Source organism: Podarcis erhardii, assembly GCF_964252035.2.
Source record: "Podarcis erhardii genome assembly, chromosome: 14".
Classification (NCBI taxonomy): domain Eukaryota; kingdom Metazoa; phylum Chordata; class Lepidosauria; order Squamata; family Lacertidae; genus Podarcis; species Podarcis erhardii.
The window spans coordinates 47817975-47842784 of NC_138503.1; the positions used below are offsets into that span (position 1 = coordinate 47817975).

General features: G+C 48.2%; 1 protein-coding gene across 3 annotated transcripts in view; it reads left to right on the forward strand.

Moving 5' to 3' along the window:
- The window catches only part of CACNA1H (calcium voltage-gated channel subunit alpha1 H), a 375780-nt gene that overhangs the window by 251382 nt on the left and 99588 nt on the right, over positions 1–24810 (forward strand). For all 3 annotated transcript variants that reach the window (XM_081839451.1, XM_081839453.1, XM_081839452.1), the window contains exons 8-10: positions 4774–4866; positions 7069–7843; positions 9581–9999. In XM_081839451.1, the coding sequence (XP_081695577.1) occupies positions 4774–4866; positions 7069–7843; positions 9581–9999 (1287 nt within the window). The remainder of the gene's footprint in view (positions 1–4773; positions 4867–7068; positions 7844–9580; positions 10000–24810) is intronic.

The following is a 24810-nucleotide window of genomic DNA, read 5'->3' on the forward strand; positions in this document are numbered from 1 at the left end:
TAACGACAACATAACAAAAGTAGCCATAAACAATAAATGAAACATTTAAAAATACACAACTAGACTGAACAATTTCCACACAAATCATAACAAGATCTAAAATAAAGATGCAAAAAAACGACCTCAACAACCCCAGCTGGAGTCCGTTCATCAGCCTCAGTTTTTGTAGCTGGAGTCAGTCAGCGTCCTGCCCTCCCAAGCCAGGTGGAAAAAGTTCTGCAAGGCAGAGAGCAGGACTTCCAGGACTCACAGCTACGATGCTCCATCATTCAGTTTCCTTCCCTGATTTAAAAACCAAGAGGTCACTTTTTATTATTATTGTAATCAAGATAAAATTGCAAAGCATATTTTATAAGAGTAGAGGTGTTACTCTGCAGAAACTGGGACCATTTCAAAACCCTTTGCCCATTTTCACATTGTAGGTTTTCCCCAATAATAATTTACTTTTGCAGCGCAGTAATGGAGGGGTGATGGACAATCTTTTCCGATGGGAAGCAGCAGATCTTAATCTCTGCCCTCCTAGTGACCCCCAATTGACAGGTGGGTGGGGCCACCCACCCTTCCATCACCTGATGTCGGGTGTTGCTGCGCTTTGAAGCCCTGATTGCTGGAACGTCAAAGTGCAGCATGGAGCTGCTTGAAAGCTCTTTTCCTAACAGCACTACCCTGATCCTCAAACCTATGAATCAGAGTAGGGCAGGGCTGTTTCCAAAAGGGCTTTCAAACAGCCCCTCACTGCTCCTTGGATACCTATTTTCAGAGTTTCAAAGAGCAGCATTGGGAGGAGGAACTGGAAATGTCTTCCCACTCCTTGAGCAAACTGCAGTCCCACTGCCCATCAAGTGATTGGCTGGTGGGTCTGCGCCTTATTCCAGCCAACAAACTATTGGGAGCGTACTTTAATCTCCAAATTGTTCCTTTGAGATCTCACACCTGACATCATGCATGGCAACAGATGTGCAGCAAGTGCTGCAAGCAGATGGGATTTTCGGAAACTTGAAATGTACAGATAACGATCCACATTTGATTCTGTGATGGGTCAGAACTGGTCTGCACTGATCCAGACCCCAAATGGGTTCCCAAATCAGAATGTGTGTGTACAACCCTACAATTTAGAGCAGAAGGCCTTCTCAGTGGTGGTGCCCACCCTGTGGTTTAGATCACAGTGTCACCCGCGTCCCTTTTTGGGCTTCCTAGAGGTACCCGGTTGGCCACTGTGAGAACAGAATGCTGGTCGAGATCCACATTCTCACTGCACATTTAAAGCACTATGGTTGCACTTCAAACAGTTGTGGCTTCCCCCCAGAGAATCCCACAGTTTGTTAAAGGTCCTGAGAGTTGTTAGGCCTTCCTATTCCTCTTACAAAGCTACTATTCCCAAAGTCGTTTAACTAACAATCACTGTTTTCAGGGATTGGTTTTAGAATGGATACTCCATAAGGTAGGGGTTTCTGGCTGCACCCACACAACACATTTAAAGGACTATGATGCCACTTTAAACAGCTATGGTTTCCCTCAAAGGATTCTGGGAGCTGTAGTTTGTTACGGGTGCAGAGAGGTGTCAGGAGTACTCCTGCATCCCTGTCTTCATAGCTGCCCCAGTGACTGGTGAACGCCTAGCTGGGGCAGCAGGTCTTTCTGACGCTGCCCGCCTGTCCCAGGTCCTGGTTCCTGCCTTCCTTGCACAGCTGCAGGTCCTGGGCCTCAGTTTCCCTGATTTAAGGGAAGAAGCACCACCTGCTGCTATTCCTTTAATCAGTCCCGGTGCTTTTGCCATGCAGGAAACAAAAGCCACGTACAGCCCACCCCGGCTGGGGACAGCTCACATTAACAAGCGTCTCTCTCTCTCTTTTCCTTACAAGTTCTAACACAGCTCGCTTCTCGCGGTGTTAATTAAGTCCTCGGCTTGCCTTTTCCACAACTAAAAGGAGATTGAAAACACAAGTACACTGTTAGTTCACCGTTTAATTAAAGCCTCTTTCCCCTTGTTCAAATATTTAACCGTAGCGGCGGCAAGGACAATTATGCATTTTTAACGGGTACCTCCAGAGCACATTTCCCGAGCAAGCAGCGTGGAAGGAAGAAAGTCACTTGCAAGCCTTTCCTTTGAGGCTGTGCATTGCCTAGAGGCTTTGTGAGAACCAAATTACCCACTGAGGTTCGGGAGAGCACTGAGCTGTGTTTCGGGGGGGGGGCAGGGATGGTTGACTTTCGGCTCCCAAATTTCAGTGACTCCCTGTGCAACTCTAAAATTCAACAGCCCTGCCTCTTGTGGTTCATTCTACAACATTGCTGTGGTGCCCCCTGCAGTGCAGCATGGGTGGCGCTGTGGTCTGAACCACTAAGCCTCTTGGGCTTGCTGATCAGAAGGTTGACGGTTTGAATCCCCGCAAGGGAGTGAGCTTCCGCTGCTCTGTCCCAGCTCCTGCCAACCTAGCAGTTCGAAAGCATACCAGTGCAAGTAGATAAATAGGTACTGCTGTGGCAGGAAGGTAAATGGCTTTTCCATGTGCTCTGGTTTCCATCACGGTGTTCCATTGCACCAGAAGTGGTTTAGTCCTGCTGGCCACATGACCCGGAAAGCTGTCTTGTGGACAAACACAAGCTCCCTTGGCCTTAAAGCAATGAATTAAATGAATTAAACCAATTGAGATTAGGAGTTATTAAGCATTCCACGTTGCAGCATGTTGAGAAGGAGGCTTAGTGCTATTTTCCTGGATATAAATGCAGGTGATAAACTCAAACTGTGTTTTAAGAAACTCATCAGATTTTTAAAACGCCGTGCGGAAGCGTTTATGTACTGCCCTCCCATAAAATATCAGGGCAGTGTACTGCAACATAGAGACATTAAAAACCCATTTAAAAAGAGGACAGAACAATCCTTAAGATGACTGGCCTCTCAGGAAGATTTGATGTGTAAGAGAGCATGTCCTTGAACTCTAATAACTCTTGCTTGTCTGGATGAAGGATGGAGAAGGGTGTATATTTGTGGATATATATATAACTAGTCTACTGGAGTAAGGAAAAAATTGCAATTGTTGCTCCACCCACTTTTGTCTCTGGCTCCACCCACTCCTGGCATGTGGTCCTCGGAAGCTTGCCCTGAAGGGGATGTGGCCCTTGGGATGAAAATGGTTCTCCAACCCCTGGATTTTAGGATGTTGCTGTTGCTGGGTTTAACCCTTCCCTTTGGGATTTGCAATGTGAATTGAACAGAAAGGTCAATAGAGGCTGTGCGGGTGGCGCTGTGGGTTAAACCACAGAGCCTAGAACTTGCTGATCAGAAGGTCGGCGGTTCGAATCCCTGTGATGGGGTGGGCTTCCATTGCTCGGTCCCTGCTCCTGCCAACATAGCAGTTCGAAAGCACGTCAAAGTGCAAGTAGATAAATAGGTACCGCTCTGGCGGGAAGGTAAACGGCGTTTCCGTGTGCTGCTCTGGTTCACCAGAAGCGGCTTAGTCATGCTGGCCACATGACCCGGAAGCTGTACGCTAGCCCCCTTGGCCAATAAAGCGAGATGAGCGCCGCAACCCCAGAGTCAGCCATGACTGGACCTAGGCATGACACTCAACCAAGTCTTTGGCGGTTGTGTTTTTGCTAATAAACAGTTAACTCCATTTTTGAACTGCGTGGTTACTGACCGGCAGACTCCTGTGACATATGCCTTGCTCTTCTGTAGCTTCCAGCTTCTCATGTGTCTCTTTCTGCTGTCAATACCAAGCAAGCTCAAATCCTGAAGAAACCACAGGACAGACCGTTGGTTACATATGGGATCCTCATTATTGCAATGATAATCCAACGGAAAAAGCCTTGGCTGCAGGCTTCTGCAGAACTTGGCAGACTCTCCATGGCATCTTCAGCTGTAGACCATCGCCGAAGTTTGACATTAATCCATGTGTACCTATTTGCAAAGTCAACGCCAACTCTGGATAATCTGTTAGGGCACTTGCTATCTTGGTAGAGAGATGAGCAGGGCACCCAATTAAATTGCAAGAGCATAAGGATTTGCAGAAAAGTTTGTCCTTTGCTAGGCTGGATCTAGTTCACAAAAAGAGGGTGGAAATGAAGGTAAATATAAGCTAGGGTATTTGAAAGCTCTGCCGATACTGACTTTAGGAAATCTGGCTTCATCATATTGCAATGAGACTTTTCAAGCCACGGGTTCGGCAGCTGAGATGTTACAGAATATTAATGAACTCTATCTCGGAAGAATACCTTGGATAACCAGAACTTATACCCCCCCCCACACACACACACCCATTTTTCTGTTCTCTTTTGATTACTTATCCCCACCTAAACCAGGAAGGTGTCTTACAAACGTTAATCGGAATAATGCGAGGAAATTAGATCATGTCATGTGTTGCAATAAATCTATAGATTTTTAAAAGTTTTTTTAAAAAAATCTCAAAATTTTATTTTACAGGTTTAGTACTGTTTTTTATTCTGAATTACATATGGGGAGCACCAAAATCTTTTAAGTGCTGAGGACCTCCAAACATCTTAACCCAGTCCTCTTTATTTTTTCTTCCATCATGGACCCCATGGGAGGCTGCTGTGTGAATGAGGGAGTGTGTGATAATGTGAAGGGGAGATGAATGACAAAAAAAGGTTCTCTCTCTCTCTCTGTCTGTGTGTGTATGTGTGTGTGTGTGTGTGTGTAAAAACCTAGCTGTGAGCGTGTATGGGGCTCTACTTGCAGATTCAATTCCCAATTGCAATTTATGTATTTTTCATGACTTTTCTTCCTCTCATCTCTCCCCCCCCCCCTTACAGGTTATAACCCTGGAAGGATGGGTTGACATCATGTATTATGTCATGGATGCTCACTCTTTTTACAATTTTATATATTTTATACTACTTATAATAGTAAGTATGGGGATGGGCTCGGACGCATGGCAAGAGGGCGCTGTCATATCTTGTGAGCATTGGGCTGTACCCAGAGTAGACCCTTTGAAAGTAATAGCTGCACAGTCGTACCTTGGATCCCAAACGCCTTGCAAGTCAAAGGTTTTGGCTCCCGAATGCCGCAAACCCAGAAGTGAGTGTTCCGGTTTGCGAACGGTCTTTGGAACCCAAAGGTCCAACGGGGCTTCCGCAGCTTCCGATTGGCTGCAGGAACTTCCTGAAGCCAATCAGAAATTGTGTTTGATTTCCGAACGTTTCGGAAGTTGAACGAACTTCCGGAATGGATTCCGTTCAACTTCCGAGGTACGACTGTATTTCAATCCATTGCTTTCAAAGTGTTTGCTCTGAGTGAAACATAGTTGGACACAACCCATAGATCTGGGTGCTACTGCATGTATTCCACCCATCCATCATTTCTGCTAGATGTTAGGGACAGGCAGGACAATGACAAGTGTTCACTGGGGGAAGAGGGGCTGGCGTCTGGCTTGGGAGAGGGGGGCAGTTTGTAGGGACCTAGACCAGCCCAGAGGCAAGAATTGGAGGCAGGGTAAGCTTCAGAGCACAGGATGGGTCAGAAGAAGAGGAGGAAGAGGCAGATTGGAGAAGTGAAGGGCTAGGCACTTACCCACCTTCTCCTACACCACTGTCTCCCAGAACCAGGAGGGGACTGAAAAGGGCAGAGCAGAGGCAGGCACAGTCCATGCAGGCACAGTCTCTGGCTGCGTGTGTGCAGGATACATAAACTGGTGGAGGGGACTGTTGGCCACTGTTGCTGCAACTGTTCCATACAGTGCATACCTAGGAATAGCTGCCTAGATGCTAGACTGCTGTGCATAAATAACCAGAACTGCCAAAACGACAGTAAGTGTCCTCTTCGCCAATAAATAGTTAACTCGCAGCCATGTGCAGTCCTTGGGTGGGGAAGCATCCTTGACACAAGGGGACCTACCTATCCCCTCTGTCAGGTGGAATTGAACCACTAGGCTTCAAGGAGCTAGCTCTCCGCTTGAGCCATAGGCCCAAGGGTGACTAACCTGATGTCTTCCGAATGATGTTGGAGTCCAGCTCCCACCAGTACCCGGCTGACATGGTCAGTGGGCATCAATGAAGGGGGTCTGAAACCCTCCAGATGTTACTGGATTAAGAGTGTTTCCTCCAGATGATCTCGGTGACCAACTTGGGATGGGATGGGCAGTGCATTCCTTAAGGTACCCTGGACCTAAGTAATTCAGGACATGGGTGGCGCTGTGGTCTAAACCACTGAGCCTCTTGGGCTTGCTGATCAGAAGGTCAGGGATTTGAATCCCCATGGTGGAGTGAGCTCCTGTTGCTCTGTCCCAGCTCCTGCCAACCTAGAAGTTCAAAAGCATGCCAATGCAAGTAGATCAGGCATGTCCAAAGTCCATTTCAACCTCAAAAAAGGTAAAAAAAAAAAGGGGAAAAAAGCTCAACAACATTGGTTGGCCCTCATAGCCCTTCACTTGATCAAATCTGGCCCTCTTTGAAAAAGTTTGGACACCCCTGGAGTAGATAAATAGGTACCGCTGTGGCGGGAAGGTAAACAGCGTTTCCATGCACTTTGGTTTCCATCAAGGTGTTCTGTTGCACCAGAAGTGGTTTAGCCATGCTGGCCACATGATCCGGAAAGCTGTCTGTGGACAAACACCGGTTCCCTTGGCCTGAAAGCGAGATGAGCGCCGCAACCCCATAGTCACCTTTGACTGCACTTAACCGTCCAGGGGTCCTTTACCTTTTTTAACTTAATTCAGGGCTTTGGACTCTAGTACAGCTTGGTCCGGATGATGATGATAATGATAATAATTTATTATTTTTACCCCACCCATCTGGCTGGGTTTCCCCAGCCATTCCAACAGAATATTAAAAACAATACAGCATCAGACATTAAAAACGTCCCTAAACTGGGCCTCCTTCAGTTGTCTTTTAAAAGTAAAATAGTTGTTTATTGTCTTGACATCTGCTGGGAGGGTGTTCCACAGGGCAGGCACCACTACCGAGAAGGCCCTATGCCTGGTTCCCTGTAAGCTCACTTCTCGCAGCGAGGGAACCACCAGAAGGCCCTCGGTCTTGGACCTCAGTGTCTGGGCTGGATGATGGGGGTGGAGAATGATATTACAACTGCTCTGTTTCTCTGTCCCCTTCCAGGTTGGTTCTTTCTTCATGATTAACTTGTGCCTGGTTGTGATAGCAACACAGTTTTCTGAAACAAAACAGCGGGAGAATCAGCTGATGCAAGAGCAGCGAGCCCGCTACCTCTCAAACGACAGCACAATCGCCAGCTTCTCCGAGCCGGGGAGCTGCTACGAGGAACTCCTCAAATACATCTGCCACATTTTCAGGAAAGTCAAGCGGAGGACGTTGCGCCTCTACAACAACTGGCAGAGCAAGCGAAGGAAAAAGGTCAACCCCAACGGCGGAGACGATGGCCAAGGCCGCCGGAGCAAGAAGCGCATCACCTCCATTCACCACCTAATCCACCACCATCACCATCACCACTATCACATCAGCAATGGGAGCCCTCACGGGCCGCGCTCCAACCCCGAGATCTGCGACCTTGAGCTCAAGGTCATGAAGCCCGGAAGTCAACTCATGCTTCCGCCACCATCTCCCAACCTCCGGAACTCTGCGGCTCCAGATTCGGAGTCCGTCCATAGCATCTACCATGCAGACTGCCATGTGGAAGGGCCCCCGATGAAATGCAAGTCTTCCAGTGTCACGGCGGGGGTCAAGTTCTCCAATCACGGCAACATGAACTACCCGACCATCTTGCCTTCTCCCGTTGGCAGGGCTGGTGCCGCTCCGGCGTCGGTGGGGCAGAAAAACGGCGGAAGCAGTGGTGCCACCACTCCTGTAGTCAATAGCCCGGTGCATATGAACGTGGACTCTTTTGGGAAGCTCCATCATTTGGTTGGAGAACATGGTAAGGGGGGGGGGAGAGTTTGGTATCTCGGCTTAGGTTCAGCGGGCAAAGAGAGAAGGCCAGTTGTGAAATCAAAGGTTGCTGAGAATACAAGAATGTAGGAGAAACCCCTCTGGATAATGATGATGATGATGATGATGATAAATTATTATTTATTATTTACACCCTGCCCATCTGGCTGTGTTTCCCCAGCCACTCTGGGAGGCTCCCAACAGAATATTAAAAACACACAACAAACATTAAAAACTTCCCTAAACAGGGTTGCCTTCAGATGTCTTCTATAAGATAGTTGTTTATCTCCTTGACATCTGACGGGAGGGTGTTCCACAGGGAGGGTGCCACAGCCAAGAAAGCCCTCTGCCTGGTTCCCTGTACACTCACATCTTGCAGTGAGGGAACCCCCAGAAGGCCCTAGGAGCTGGACCTCCGTGTCTGGGCTGAACAATGGGGATGGAGAGGCTCCATCTGCTTCTGACAATGGTTGGCTGGATGGCCCAATAGGAGCCCACAACCAAGGCACAAAATCTGTTGGTGTCTGATAGACCTTTCCACCACCATTAATGTTGTCTTTGAAATCTCCCTTGAAAGCCATTTCACCCAGTGGCCACCACCACATTCCACAAGAGCAAATTTCTCAAATTAACCATGTATTGTGTTGAAGTGCATTTCATGGAGTGTATGGTCTGCCCGTGGCGATTTGCCACAACAGCTACGTTCTACCGTCAAAGCTTCCTGAGAACAATATCAGTCAGTTATCAAGGCAGTTCAGATAGCCCTTTTTACTCTTAATTTAGCTTCAATGGAATCATCCAGTTATACCAGTGATGGCCAAACTTAGCTCTCCAGCTGTTTGAGGACCACAATTCCCATCATCCCTGACCACTGGTCCTGTTAGCTAGGGATGATGGGAGTTGTAGTCCTAAAACAGCTGGAGGACCATGTTTGGCCATCACTGAGTTAAACTCTTTCACCAATACATACAGACAATCCCATGTCAGTGTGAATTAAACCAATTTTATGTAACAAGGCCGAATGGGGACACGTTCTTCCTGTGGGCGAGAGGTTTAAGAGCACACAGCTGCTCATGTAGGTTGTTGATGAAATTGCACCCCTCAGCTAGGGTTGCCATACATTCGGAATTTCCTGGACATAGCTGGAATATAGCAGTCGGAAGCAATGTCTGGGCAGAAATCACTTGAATGTTTGGGGAAATAGAGACACATGGCAACCCATGTGTTGAAAGCTTGCTGAAATTCCTTAAAAATAGCTCAAAAACTTTCAAAAAAGCTCAACAACTTTACACCTAAGCAAATCCTCAAGCCTCGCTTAAGAACCAGGTAAAGGTAAAGGGACCCCTGACCGTTAGGTCCAGTCGTGACCAACTCTGGGGTTGCAGCACTCATCTCGCTTTATTGGCCGAGGGAGCCGACGTACAGCTTCTGGGCCATGTGGCCAGCATGACTAAGCCGCTTCTGGCAAACCAGAGCAGCACACAGAAATGCCGTTTACCTTCCCGCCGGAGCGGTACCTATTTATGTACTTGCACTTTGACGTGCTTTTTAACTGCTAGGTTGGCAGGAGCAGGGATCAAGCAACGGGAGCTCACCCCATCACAGGGTTTCGAACCGCCAACCTTCTGATTGGCAAGCCCTAGGCTCTGTGGTTTAACCCACAGCGCCACCAGGTAGGAAGGCCCAAACTGTTCCCATTCATCTCATCCACCTCCTTCCCTTGCAGGCCTTTGTCGGACGTCCAGCAGGTTGTCTGGCTTCAATGTGCAGTGCCCCCTGCCCAGCCCACAGGCCAACATGCTGAACTGTGAGCTGCAGAACTGCCCCTACTGCGCCAGCATCCTGCAGGACCCCGAGTTCGAGTTCAGTGAGTCGGACAGCTACGAGTCGGGCGACGACAACACCGGCGTCTACGAGTTCACGCAGGACGTGAAGCACGGGGACCAGAGGGACCAGATCCAGCAGCAGAGGAATAAGAAGAAGAAGAAGAAGAAAGAGCCAAAGGAGAAGAATAGGATAGCCAGGTTCTGGAAGGCGTTTGGCAACAAGCTGAAGAGGATAGTGGAGAGCAAGTATTTCAACCGGGGAATTATGATCGCCATCCTCATCAATACACTGAGCATGGGGATAGAGTACCACGAGCAGGTAGGTGGCCCACGTCTCTCATTAAACTGGCTTTTGTAGGAATGGGGGAGGAATCGGATTTGACTTGCATTCAAAGGTGAATCCACTTGGTTCGCACTCTGCAAAACAATGGGAGGACCAAAACTGCAGCCAGCCTTCGAAATTCACATGTCTCTGAATTTTGCAGCCCAGTTTTTTTAGCTGTGTGCAAAAAAATGCACCCACCAGGGCAGGGCCGGATTTAGGTTTGATGAGGCCCTAAGCTACTAAAGGTATTGGGGCCCTTTATATGTCCAGCTGTCCTTTGTCAACAACAAATTGTCGGGTTCTGTGTTGAATATATGCTGTATGGTAATTGATGGACCTAATAGGTATCTCAAGCCATTTACACATGCACAGTGTAGGCACCCTATATATAGAAATGAGCAAACCAGTGATGTTTTAAGGAGCAGGCTAGCAGGCGGGGCCCATGACTTACATCATAGGAGCCTACACAACACAAAACACTGTTGCTGTATGCAGGTTTTATTTTATTTGTTTTTTATCTTAAATTTTAGAAATGTACATCCAGGTTTTTTTCTTTAATTTTTTGGGGGCTCCCAAGAGAGTGGGGCCCTAAGCTATAGCTTGTTTACCTTATATGTAAATCCAGCACTGCACCAGGGTCAAGTGTGCATAGAAATGCATATATTAGTGAACATGCCATGAAAAAAGCTCATTTTATAGGGGAAATTGCTTTGCAAAAATGTGCATGTTAGGAGAGAGAATTGTAGCTGAGAATTGTAGCTCTGTGCGGGGAAATGGAATAGCCTAACAGCTCTCAGCACCCTTAACAAACTACAGTTCCCAGGATTCTTTGGCGAGGGGAAGCCACGACTCTTTGAAGTGGCGTGATACTGCTTCACATGCATAGTGCAGATGGGACTTCAAATTGCCCCATCATCCTTAATCTACCTTTCCATGCTTCCACCTACAGAAGCCTTGATTCTGCCTGACTTACTCAGTTTCCTTGACATTTGCCTCCTTTGTCAGGCTGCTGTTTAAATGTCAAGCGCTTGTTTCCTGGTTCTTCTCCAAAGACCTTTGTATAGGGCAAACTTTCTTCCTAGCGGACATCAGAATATGGGAATACACCAGCAGTGGTCCAAGAAGCAGCATCTAGCTTGAGTGTCATCTGCAAGGCAAGTTCTAGGATTTAAATGGTTTCTTAATTTTCAAGGAGGAGACTCTAAGCATAAACATTTTCAAAACAATTGGTTTCCCACCCCCACAGAAGACCAATGCACCAGATTTTCCCATAAATCTATATGCGTAATTGGTGATTTACAATTATTTGAAAATTTGGATATTTTCTAAAAGGATGCCATATTTCAACAAAATTGTCCGTATCAGATTCATCCTTCAGGGCATGTATTTTCTTAGTTAGTTTCTCAGATTGTCCACACACTCTGTTTCCATTATGTGATGTGTAGCTCATCATGCCCTTTCCAGTTTTTGCTATAAGTAATCATGCGGGTAGCGCTGTGGGTTTAACCACTGAGCCTAGGGCTTGCCGATCAAAAGGTCAGCGGTTCAAATCCCTGCTACGGGGTGAGCTCCCGTTTCTCAGTCCCAGCTCCTGCCCACCTAGTAGTTCGAAAGCACGTCAAAGTGCAAGTAGATAAATTGGTACCACTCCAGTGGGAAGGTAAATGGTGTTTCCATGTGCTGCTCTGGCTCGCCAGAAGCGGCTTAATGATGCTGGCCACATGACCCGGAAAAACTGTCTGCGGACAAACGCCGGTTCCCTTGGCCAATAAAGCGAGATGAGCGCCGCAACCCCAGAGTCGTCTGCAACTGGACCTAACAGTCAGGGGTACCTTTACCTTTACCTTTAATCATGCCACTACTAGAAGAAAGGCGATAAGTTCCTTGTGGCCGTAATTTGAGTATTTTTAAAAATTGTTAATAAACCTAGGCATGCATTGCATTGCACTGCATGTCCCAGTTCGTAATTTTCTTTATTTCTGTAAATACCCTTTCCCCAAAATGGTTGCACTAATTCTCATGTCCACCACATATAGAAAGTCGTATCAATTACCTTGCACACTCTCCAGCACACTGCAGAAGATGCTATGTCTGCCGAGCTGAGTCTTACACGTGTTAGATGCGATCTATGTATTAACTTAAATGCAGGTTTATGATGATTTTTTGTGAGGGGGTGGGGCAAGGTTGTCCATAGATTGTTGCAATCTGCTGCTTCAATTCCTGTACCTTTTCCCAATTTTGTTTATTAGCCAAGCATTGTCCGTTGGATAGGTCAGTGAGTGTTTTGTATAAAATCAACAATATTTTGGAGGGAGTGTTCAGTTTCTCAAATTGCATGAGATTTAACTGTTGAATTGAGATAAAATGTATCACCTGATAGATTAAAAGCCAATTCACATTTCACCCCTCAGTTATTTCCATGGCTTGGCCTGCTGGAAGAGAGATATCACTTTCATAAAAGAGAATGAATCTGCGTGAGCCTTTTTTTTCTTTCCATTTCATATCCATCGATTTTCTATCATCTGTGTAAAAGGGGGAATGAAATGCAAAAGGAACCAGTAGTGATATAGGCAGTGTTGATTTTGATACCCAGGATTGACAGATCTTTAATTCTGCTTTTGCAAATGGGTTTGCTATCATTTCTCAGATAGCTTTGTTAAATGGGAGGCCTGTGTTGCACGCATTCATCAAATTCCAATTGCATCTGAATCTTCTCTTTTACGATATCATACGAATGACAATTTGTCTATGGGCTGCATCATAGTAGCTTTCCAATTGTGGTAGACCCATTCCTCCTCTCTGGAAATGTTGATACAGAATACAGTTAATTGCAATCAAGGTCTCTCAGCAAGGAGCGTCTCCACCCCCATCGCTCAGCCCAGACACTGAGGTCCAGCTCTGAGGGCTTTCTGGCAGTTCCCTCACTGCGAGAAGTAAGGTTAAAGCAAACCAGGCAGAGGGCCTTCTCGGTAGTGGTGCCTGCCCTGTGGAATGCCCTCCCATCAGATGACAAGGAAATAAACAACTATCTGACTTTTAGAAGACACCTGAAGGCAGCCCTGTTTAGGGAAGCTTTTAATGTTTGGTGTTTTATTGTGTTTTTAATATGCTGTTGGAAGCCGCCCAGAGTGACTGGGGAGGCCCAGCCAGATGGGTGAGGTAAAAGTGTTGTTGTTGTTGGTTGTTGTTGTTGTTGTTGCTTCCCTTTCTCCAAAACAGAGAATGGCATCCAGAAAGGCTATTTGAAAGCAATACAAAATCTGTGCAGAGAAATACAGGAGGCCCCAGGAGACAAGACTGGAGAGGGAAGAAAGGGCTGATTTGATCTGGTAGCTATAGTTCATCATAGGTCCAAACTATCACGGCTGTCAAAGAAGGCTGTTGTCAGGGAACTGACATCAAAGGGAGAAACGGAGGCAGGGCACCAGAGCGACGCCGGGGAGGGAACCAGCAGAGGGGAAGGGTTTCAGCATGACACCAATAGAGAGGAAAGGGAGATGGAGGAAGCAGTGTCAGGGCTCCAAGACCCTTCAAGCGAAACTAGCGGAGAGAGTGCTGGCACGCCCCTGCCTTCCCCTTACTTGCGCAGACGCGTTCCGTGCAGAGAACATAGGCGGAGACTTGGGGTCAAGCAGCTTTTATGCTGGAAGAGGTTCAAGAAATGCCCACTGACGAATTCTGCAAGTGACTAACAGGTCACGGAGGGCGAGCTCTAACCCTAAACATGGTTGAGCAATCGATCTAATTGAAGTGGAGGCAGTTTACACACGAGTAACCACCCTACACCATTACAGCTGTCAATGGTTACAAGCCATAATGGCTGTTCTCTCCTTCCAAAGGTGGAGGAAGCAATGCTTCTGAATACCACTTGCTCAGAATCCCACGTGGGGAGAGTGTTCTTGCGCTCAGCTCCTGCTTGCAGGATTCCCATAGGCTTCAGTTTGGCCACAGTGAGAACAGGATGCTAGACAAGGCAGATGCTGGCCTGATCCATCACTCAGACTCTTCTTATGCTCTGGGGGGGGGGGATATGGCTTTGTTTGACATGGAAGAGTTTATATACAATGGAAATGTAGCGGTGTGGGCATGCAAGAGAAATTCAGAAATCCATGTTAGGGCAATGCCTTTATTAAAGTAAAGATAAAGGGACCCCTGACCATTAGGTCCAGTCATGACCGACTCTGGGGTTGCGGCGCTCATCTCGCTTTATTGACCGAGGGAGCCAGCGTGCAGCTTCCGGGTCATGTGGCCAGCATGACTAAGCCGCTTCTGGTGAACCAGAGCAGCGCACGGAAACGCCGCTAACCTTCCAGCCGGAGTGGTACCTATTTATGTACTTGCACTTTGACGTGCTTTCGAACTGCTAGGTTGGCAGGAGCTGGGACCAAGCAACGGGAGCTCACCCCGTCGTGGGGATTCGAACCGCCGACCTTCTGATCGGCAAGTCCTAGGCTCTGTGGTTTAGACCACAGCGCCACCCGCGTGGGATGCCTTTATTAGGACCAACCAAAACGTCACGTAAGCAATGTGTGCAAGCTTTAATGTCCTTCAGATCTCTTTTTTTAAAAAAACAGCCCTGCTGGATAGCTCAGTTGGTTAGAGCATGGTGCTGATAATACCAAGGTCGCAGGTTCAATCCCCATATTCCTGCATTTCAGGGAGTTGGGCCAGATGGTCCTCAGGGTCCCTTCAACTATGATTCTATGAAACCAGGTCAAAGGGTAGTGAACTTCTTTCAGGCTCAAGTCCCGCATTCACTCCACACATTGGCAGTGGGTGTAGCTCAGCCTAGGTGTGGCCATCAGACATTCCTGCATTCTTACTGTTACAGAAACTTCACAGAGGCCGATTTAGGGCAGTGCGACCAATTCCACCACCCTGGGAGATGCTGGGCGACGCAACTATGATGTGGCGAATTAAGCAGAACAGAAGGCGAGAGGCAGCTGGGGGCACCGGATTTTGCACAGGGCACCACTGAAATGCAAAAGACCAAAGTCCACCCTTGCTGTTCAGATGATCTGTGCAAATATGAGGAGGGGGGGTTGTTCCCTCTCCAGTCATCCGTCTGATGACTGCAGAAGAAGCCATTTGCATCCCCATCAAAGTGCTGGTCTCAGCCCACCATAGCACTGCATCTATGAAGTGAAGGACATGAGACAGGAGTTGGTAATGCATTTGAGCTGTGCATTTGCAAGCTGCCAGCTAGCTCTGCGAAGGCTCTTTTTATTAGCACAATATGCAAAACCAGTCAGATACATTTTGGACTGTGCCCTTTACACATCTTCCGATCACGAGATCGGGGGGTGGTACAAAGATATTTTGGCACCTGTTTCCACCACGTCACTTTCCCCCTGAACAATCGAAAGAGACAAAGATCACAGGCAGGGCACGGCAGACTACTAAGAGAGCAAAGGTTAGATAGGGGGCATGATTTTCAGATAGCTGTGGCTCGTCTGCGGGTTGAAGTGTGCTCCACACCCGGTGGTCATTCCTTCACATCTAAACATATATTAATTCGCGGCAAAGACCAAGAGATCGCTCTGAGGGAAACTAGTAAATGGTTTGGAGCGCTCCAGTTTCTCTTTTCAGATTGACTTAAGTTCCATTGTGTGTAACAGAATGTAGCACAGCAGTCTATTGAAAGTAAAGACCCTTGTGCTTTCAGTGTTTCTAAATGCTTAGCTTTGGGACATAGACAGTGACAGCTCGTCAGTGTTCTTCCCACTCACCTTCTCCAGAGTGACCCTAGGAGCCCATCCTCAGTGGATGACTCTTCTCTTTCCACCCCGATAGTCTCCAATCAGCACAAAGGGCAAGAAGACGTCTTCTCAGTGCCAGAAATCTCCCCTTCCATTCTGACTTGGCAACTCTATGGCAAGGGAGGCAGAGATCCTGCTGGAACCCTACCACAGAAGGAGCAATGGGTCTTCAAGCCCCTTGCAAACCCAGATCACTATGCCTCTGCTAGAAGTGCCCATAATCACTTCCAAATTTTAACTGCATCAAGCAAACGCTCACTTTCTTTCCTGATTAGTTCCATCCACACACACACACACACACACCCGTGTGTCTGCTTGATGAGGTGATGACTTAAATGAAGTGTCAGAATAATAATAATAATAATAATAATAATAATAATAATAATAATAATAATTTATTTATTTATTTATTTATTTATACCCCACCCTCCCTGGCCAAGACCGGGATCGGGGGGCTAACACCGAATATAAATACAGTAAAAACATTAAAAACAAAACAAAAACAAAAAAACCCCAAACAAACAGTTGATTAAAATATAAGTTAGAATACAGTTTAGAATGCAGCTTATTTATACCCCACTCATCCGGCTGGGTTTCCCCAGCCATTCTGGGTGGCTCCCAACAGATCAAAAACGGAATTAAACATCAAACATTAAAAACTTCCCTAAACAGAACAAAACAAATTCCTTCCAGTAGCACCTTAAAGACCAACTAAGTCAGTTCTTGGTATGAGCTTTCGTGTGCATGCACACTTCTTCAGATACACAGTGTATCTGAAGAAGTGTGCATGCACACGAAAGCTCATACCAAGAACTGACTTAGTTGGTCTTTAAGGTGCTCCTGGAAGGAATTTGTTTTGTTTTGACTATGGCAGACCAACACGGCTACCTATCTGTAACTTCCCTAAACAGGACTGCCTTTGGATGTCTTCTAAAAGTCAGATAGTTGTTTATTTCTTTGACATCTGACAGGAGGGAGTTCCACAAGGAGGGCACCACTACCGAGAAGGCCCTTTGCCTGGTTCCCTGTAACATCACATCTCACAGTGAGGGAACCACCAGAAGGCCCTCGGAGCTGGACCTCAGTGTCCAGGCTGAACGATGGGAGTGGGGAAACCCCTTCATATATACTGAGCCGAGGCCATTTAGGGCTTTAAAGGTCAGCTAACTAACACTTGATTACTTAGATGAGGTGTCAGATTTGGCCAGGTGGTGGAGGAATCCAGTGGGTCTCAAGAATTCCAGATACAATCAAATCCTTTCACGGAATCAACCCTATGCCCGCTGGCTTCTCTGCCCTCAAAGTCCCTTCATTGGTTTGTGAACCTGAAAAGGCAGCAAGCTCCCCATGGATAAGTCTTTTGCGCCCACCCATAAAAGTGTCATTTGCTCTTGCCAGGTGTGAGAAGATCTATCTCCTTCTCCTTCTTCTTTTTAAGTGCTTAGAGGAAATAAAAATGCATGCTGTTCACGCCAATACAGAGATCAGCGTGGTGTCAGGAAACATTTCTGGAAGGCGAGGACAGCGTGTCTCCATTGTTCTGTTGGACTGGAGATGAGTCACCGCAAGAGCCGTTGGTCGGGTCACTCAATGTGCGAGAAAGATGCTCTTTTTCATTTCACCCCGACTTTCCTTAGGGTGAGGCAGTTCATTCTAGATACAGTGGTACACGCGCTTCAGGTTACAGACGCTTCAGGTTACAGACTCCGCTAACCCAGAAATAGTGCTTCAGGTTAAGAACTTTGCTTCAGGATGAGAACAGAAATCGTGCTCCGGTGGCACGGCGGCAGCAGGAGGCCCCATTAGCTAAAGTGGTGCTTCAGGTTAAGAACAGTTTCAGATTAAGAACAGACCTCCGGAACGAATTATATACTTAACCCAAAGTACCACTGTACTCATCAAAATGCATGCCCTCTGTTCTTCCTCTCTCTGTGTGTGTTCCTGCTTTTTGATGCTGCTGTTGTGGCATTTATTGTTCTTAGGAGCAAATCATTTGCACATTATAAAACCTGCTGGTGGCAGATTAGGCTATCCACAATGGCCTACCTCCACTCTCGGAGGCAGCAAGTGCCAATTGCTGCGTATCACTAGTAGGGAGAGAGGCTGTTTCACTCAGATCTTGCTTGTGGAATTCCCAAAATGAGCATCTACAAGATAGTGAGAACAGGAGGCTGAGCAGTATGGGCCTTTTTACTCTTTTTCTGGTCTTAAAGGTAAAGGTAAAGGGACCCTGACCATTAGGTCCAGTCGTGGCCGACTCTGGGGTTGCGGCACTCATCTCACTTTTTTGGCCAAGGGAGCTGGTGTACAGCTTCCGGGTCATGTGGCCAGCATGACTAAGCTGCTTCTGGTGAACCAGAGCAGTGCACGGAAAGGCTGTTTACCTTCCCGCCGGAGTGGTACCTATTTATCTACTTGCACTTTGACGTGCTTTGGAACTGCTAGGTTGGCAGGAGCAGGGACCGAGCAACGGGAGCTCACCCCATCGCAGGGATTTGAACCGCCAACCTGCGTTGGCTAATCTGAGCTTCCTGCCTCTGAGCCTTCTGTTCAACCACCCTCAATGCTTGCCTGGTCCTGGGAGGAGGGTCAGGAATGCTCTCCAAAGAAACTGAGTCTGCCAGTAGGACGCCAGGAGGCAGAAAAACTAGAAGAGTTCTTACCAGGTGGTTTATTCAATATTCACATAGAGACACAAAGGAATGTGGTCTCTCGTAGTTATCAGCAATGCTCCAAGTCAAGTCCCACCCCCTCAGTCCCTCCTATTCTACGTCACCCCTGCGCCGGCTGATCTGTGCTTTCTGCCTCTGAGTTTTCTGTTCTATTACACTCATGGCACTCCTTGTTCTGGGAGGGGGGGTCAGAAATGCCTTCAAGAGACACTGAGTCTGTCAGCTGTCTCTTCCCTGGTTCTTCTTCTTCCTGCTGTTCCTCCTCCAATGTTTCCCAGCTTCTCCCATCTGCAGCCTCTGAACTATGCCCTTCTACAAACCACTGTTCTGAATCTATACTGTCCTCCTGTTCTCGGGAAGGTTGGGGAGAAAGGGGGTGGTCCCCACTATTCCTCCTCAGTCCAGCCAGAGGTGTAGGACTCCATGTGACTCCTGAAGGTTGTCGAGAAGGGAATGTGAGCTTTGGCTTGAAAAGGCTTGAAAAGGCTTCCCAACTTCAATTTAATGAATAGATCAGTGTCGTGATGCTAAGCAGCCAATCGGCTTTGACTACGTGATGATGTCACAGAACGCAAGCCAACCCAGTTGTGGGCGGGGGAGTCAGCATGAGAGGACAATGGGAAAACAATACCCAATAGCTGTGGACATTCTTGCTGGGAAATTGTCGAAGGAGAAATGGGGTGGTGTTGTTGTTTTCAATGCCGCTGAGCATGTTTCTGAGAAACTGTGACTGGCCGTGGCTAAGCCCCATGTTCTCCGATCGAGCGTGTTGTGCCAATAAATGCATTTTCAGCCTTGGGGCCTGCGAGATGCTAGATCGCTAAAAGTTTTTCTTCCACCGTCCAAACCCCAAGAGCAATTGAACGTTCCCGTTCTCCGCCTCCAGCCAGCTTACCGCCATGCAGCTTTGCTGCGTCAGGAAGCTGGGGTTTGCAAGCAGAGCTCTGCGGATCATCCCCGTATGTGTGGGGCTGCTCAAGCCCTGGCTTAGCTTGCAAACAGCCAGGCTAACAAAGAACAGTTGGCAGAGCCAGCCTTCCTCCCTAAGTGCCTCATGAGCAGGCAGCTTGATCAGAAAGTGGTCCTGAGGGGCTTTGCCTGGGGCTGCTGTGTAATGCTGAGAGCAAAAAGAAACAAAGCTCAGCGCCTTAGACTATTGCCAGGATGGCTCTTGGCTGCTGTTATCAAAGCCTGGCACCCAAGGCTCTTTCAGATCTCAAAACAAAATGTAGCAAAATGGGAGGGGAGCAGCAAGGAGGATCTGAGATCAGGGAAGAGCTACCTCCTAGTAGCAGAGAGACTGCTTTGCATGCAGAAGGAGCCAGGTTCATTCCCCAATAGCATCTTCAGGTTGAGTCAGGAAAGACCCCACAGAAACACTGGCAATCAGTGTAGACCAGGGGGTAGCCAATGTGGTGGCTGCTCGATGTTTTGCATTACAACTCCCACCATTCACTGTGCCGGCTGAGGCCGATGGGACATCAGGAACAAGCCAGCGGTAAATCACACCGTGCAAGTTGGAGTAAACTCTTTGTTAGCAAAAGCACAATCTTCACAGGAGTGTCAGGCCTAATGAGCAGAGGAACTCATCTGCAGTAGGTCTTGCCCCCTTAAAGCAGTTGCTGAGACTGAGAATCCCCACCTCCTCGCAGCCCCCTCCTCACCAGAGCTTTTTCCAAGCAATCAGAGACTGCGCCTGCGTGCAGCCAACCTCTCCACCCTTTTCATGCCTCTTCTGGTTCTGGGAGACAAGTGGGGAGGGGAGTTTGTTGCAGCAGGAGGGGGAGACACTCATGACTCTTCACAAGCCAGACTCATCTCTGCCTCTTGGTCTTTCTCCTCACCTGCTTCAGCTTCTGCCTCTGATTCTGAACTTCTCTCTGCCACAGACTCTCCCCGCTCACTAAACCCTGTTGCCTCTTCAGCTTCCAACACCTCCTCCTCCCACTCTTCTCCCTCTGACCACTCACCATCGTCCCACCACCACTCCCCGGGCTCTGAGCCTTCTTCCCTTGTTGGTTCCCAAGCTGGTTGCTCCCATCATTCCTCTGCGTCCAACAAGTGTGTGACATGGGAGTTCTAGTGCAAAGCACCTGGAAGGTACCACAATGACTTGGGTAGACAACACTGCGTAACCTGGCTCAGAATAAGGCAGGTCTCTATGCTCCTATGATGAACTGGTGCATACTTTCTGACATCTGATGGCCGGTGGCGAGGGGTGATGGGAGGGTTAGGATATAGTTCCATTCCACCTTAAAAGGGTCAGGCATGGCTGTTGTGTATCACATGCCTGTTTACGTCCAGCACAGTCTGCTGGGAACTTCCGCTGTATGTAGCTTTTGTGTTACTGCTGTTTTTCCAGAGACGAAGGGATGCGGACATGTTTTCCTTTGTTCCTGAACTATCCTGAATAAATGCTGTATATAATGCTTACATCTGCCTCTGTCCACCTCATCTGTTGTGTGGAGATTTACACACTCTGCTGACAGAGTATGCACGGGTCTCTAAGGGTATTTGAGGCTCGTGTCGCTAACTGACTGATGCTGTTCCACGGGAGACCGGTGATCGTCCAGAGCCAGCTGGGGGCGTGCCTGATGCCCCCGTCTCCCCAGCAGTATCCCAACAGGGAGTTGGAGTCCAGAAACACCTGGAGGGCCACAGGGTGCAGAAGGCTGCTGTAGAGGGGGCCACAAATGGGGATTACTGTTCTCACTCACCCAACTGTGTTTGGTCCAGGGAGTTTTTGTCAATGGGTTCCCTTTCTGCCCTAGGGGCACACAGCCTATACGAGGCCATGCCAATCCCTGGCACCAGCCCAACATCTGCTTCTGGTCCCTCCTTATTTCTCCCAGTGATAAAAACAGCACATGCAAATCTCCCCAAGGAAGACAACGAGTAGGAAGTTCTGAACGCTGTTTATTTTCCTCCCAGTCTTTCCCGATTTTGGCTTCTGTGCTTGTTTCGTACAATCTGGGGAATTCCTGTAGCGGTTATTTCTTCTTTTAAAAAATCCAGATGTAATATTTATGCTTGCATCTGTCTCTCCTCGGAAAACATGAAGTAAAAGGAAAGAGAACAAGATGCCACTTTCGGGAAATGATGTAGAACACCGTGGGGAAGAGCGAATTTGTTTCTGTTTTTCAGCCTTGCCGCATGAAAACTCAAACAGCTCTCCGTATTCTGGGCAGCGTCAACTTGCTTTTCCCTCCTTTCCCTTTCACATCAAGCGTTCTTTGATCATCCCGGGTAGCCAAAAGACATCCTAATTGCATGCCGTCATGCCAGAATCGCCGCCCCCCCCCCAACATCCTACACCACGTAGGGACCAAACTGCTTACACAGCAGTAAACAGCCGGAGGGGAAACATGCTAATGTTCCGATTATCCCACCTGGGTTTCCAACAGCCACCAGCTCAAATTCTCCCTAATTGGGATAAAAGCTGGGTTTTTGCCTGGAGCTCTTCAGGTGGAAAGTTTGCTCCCAACCTCAATATAGTCATACCTAATGTTACGTCTGCTTCATGTTACGTTCTTTCAGGTTGCGTCCCACAGCAACCCGGAAGTACTGGAAAGGGTTGTTTCCGGGTTTCACTGTTCACGCATGTGCAGACGCGCAAAATGACATCACGCGCATGTGCAGAAGTGGCGAATCGCAATCTGCGTGTGTGCAGACGCGCCGCTGCGGGTTGCGCTATTTTCATGTTGCGAACGGGCCTCCGGAACGGATCCCGTTCGCAACCAGAGGTACCACTGTAAATATATTTTTTGTGGGGGTAGAAATGATCTGATGCTAATTTTTGTTGTATTCCTACATTGTGGCCCGTCAAGGGTGCTCCTCAGCCAAAGCAAGGCTCACAACACATAGTAAACTATTTAATGTCAAACCTGACAGTCGTTTCTACAGCCCCGAACACCCACACACATCAGTCTAGTGTCTAGGCAGATATTCCCAAATCCATGCCCTATGGAGCAGTTGCAGCAACAGGGGGCCATGTCCCCCTCAACCAATTTATGTAGCTTCCGCTGACAGGCTGCACGCACACAGCCAGAGACTGTGCCTGCATGGAAGCTGCCTCTGCTCTGCCCTTTTCAGTCCCCTCCTGGTTCTGGGAGACAGTGGTGCTGGAGAGGGTGAGGAAGCACCTAGCCCTTCACTTGCCTGACTTGCCTCTTCCTCCTCTCTTTTTTTGAGCCATCCTGTGCTCCAACCCTAAAGTTTCCCCTGCCCCTGACTCTTGCCTCCAAGTTAGTACTGTTGTTGTTTAGTCGTTTAGTCGTGTCCGACTCTTCGTGACCCCCCTGGACCAGAGCACGCCAGGCACTCCTGTCTTCCACTGCCTCCCGCACTTTGGTCAAACTCATGCTGGTAGCTTCGAGGACACTGTCCAACCATCTCGTCCTCTGTTGTCCCCTTCTCCTTGTGCCCTCCATCTTTCCCAAGATCAGGGTCTTTTCCAGGGAGTCGTCTCTTTTCGTGAGGTGGCCAAAGTATTGGAGCCTCAGCTTCAGGATCTGTCCTTCCAGTGAGCTCTCAGGGCTGATTTCCTTCAGAATGGAGAGGTTTGATCTTCTTGCAGTCCATGGGACTCCCAAAAGTCTCCTCCGGCACCATAATTCAAAAGCATCAATTCTTTGGCGATCAGCCTTCACCTGGAGCAGGAACCTGCAAGCCACTCCAGGATCCCTGCCAAGAAAACTCCATGGACGAAGACAACAAGCTAGTACAGATCCCCACAAATCACTAGTCCCCTTCTCCCAAGTCAGACTGTGGTCCCCCTTCCCCGGTGCACACTCATTGGCTTCCTGCCATCTAGCTCAGTAATTCCTACACTGACTGGCAGCAGCTATCCAGGGTTTCAGACAGGGATCTTTACCAGCCCCAACTGTGTGTGTGTGTGTGTTGTGTTGCAATATTTGGTGGCACGCAGATTTCAAAAGATGGCTGTGTTTGGGCTTTGCACTGTTCGTTTATTTATTTGGCACATTCATTTTTCTTGGAGTATGTTAACTATTGTCTCAGAAAGTGTGAATTGGGTAGGCTCAACTCTCAAATGCAAATCAAATCAATTTTCTACCCTGTCCTTAGAGAAAATGGTCATCAGGATATAAAGTTTTCGTGGAGCTATGAGAAAGAGGGTTGTTTTTCTCCTGGAGGCTGTTTGGCAGCTCTCAGCAGGTGCCTTTGAAATACAGATTCTTGTCCCTAATTGCCAAACCTCTTTTGATATGATTGTGGTTATATGGGAGAACAGGGTCCCGTTATCTATTGAAGCTCCTTCAAATATACAGAGTGAGCAGCGTTGGCAAGAAATTATCCATACGAAAGAGCCAAAAACATTCTAAAACAATTAAGATTAACAGAAAAAGAGATGGAAACACATCAATAGCTACATGTCTGGAGAGGCTTGCCAAAACAAGTGTTTTAAACGGGTGCCGAAGAGTTTCAATACTCAAGGAGTTCCAAAGTGTAAGGGCTGCCACACTATTATCGATTTCCTTCAGGTGTGGAATGAATATTATGTGGCATTGCCAGTTCTGCAAGTCAAAGTGGTTCAGTGGGCACATCTGATGCCATCATAGCTGTCACAGATTTGAAAATAAGGGACCAGCAGCCTCGAAAATAAGTGATCAGCAGCCAAAATAAGGGATTTTGGCTTAGCTTATACAGCTGCACTGGTTGGAGGGTATTCTAAGTAGCATGTTGGGGCTGCCGTCGTCCTGGTGTGAGGAGTTCCATCGGCCCTTCCCCACCCGAGAGAGAGGGGGAGGGAGAGAGACTCTCGCCCACACCGCCCGCGAGCCTGGCATGAGGTGGTTGCGGCACCGCCGCAACCACTGAAGCGCCGCCCTTCTGCATCCCTCCCCATCCCCTCCTCTTCCTCATCCCTCAGGCCGCCTCCTCAGCCGCTGCCGCCGCTGCTGCCGCCTCCGGCTTCCCCTGGCAGCACGGCAGAAGTCTCGCAAGAGAGGGGTTGCCTGCCCGCCCGCCGCCACCCGTCTCCTCACGTACCCCTGAGGGGGAAAAGGGAAAGATGGAGATGCACAGCTCGTGCACGCGCTCTTTCTCGCTCGCTCTCTCGCGGTGGAGGACCCCAAGCTGCTGCTTCCCTCCTGAGCCGGGCAAGCATGAAACCCAGGAAATTTAAGGGACATCATCAATAAGGGACAGCAACGGGACATGGCGCTGGGATAAGGGGAGTTTCCCATCAAATAAGGGACGGTTGACAGCTATGGATGCCATACACAATCCCTCTCGCAAATTCTCAAGGCACCGCTATCTATCACAATAAGGTTATCCCAGGAGAGAGAGAGAGAGAGAGAGAGAGAGAGAGAGAGAGAGAGAGAGTTTATAGGTGTTGCAATTCCTCCAATAGC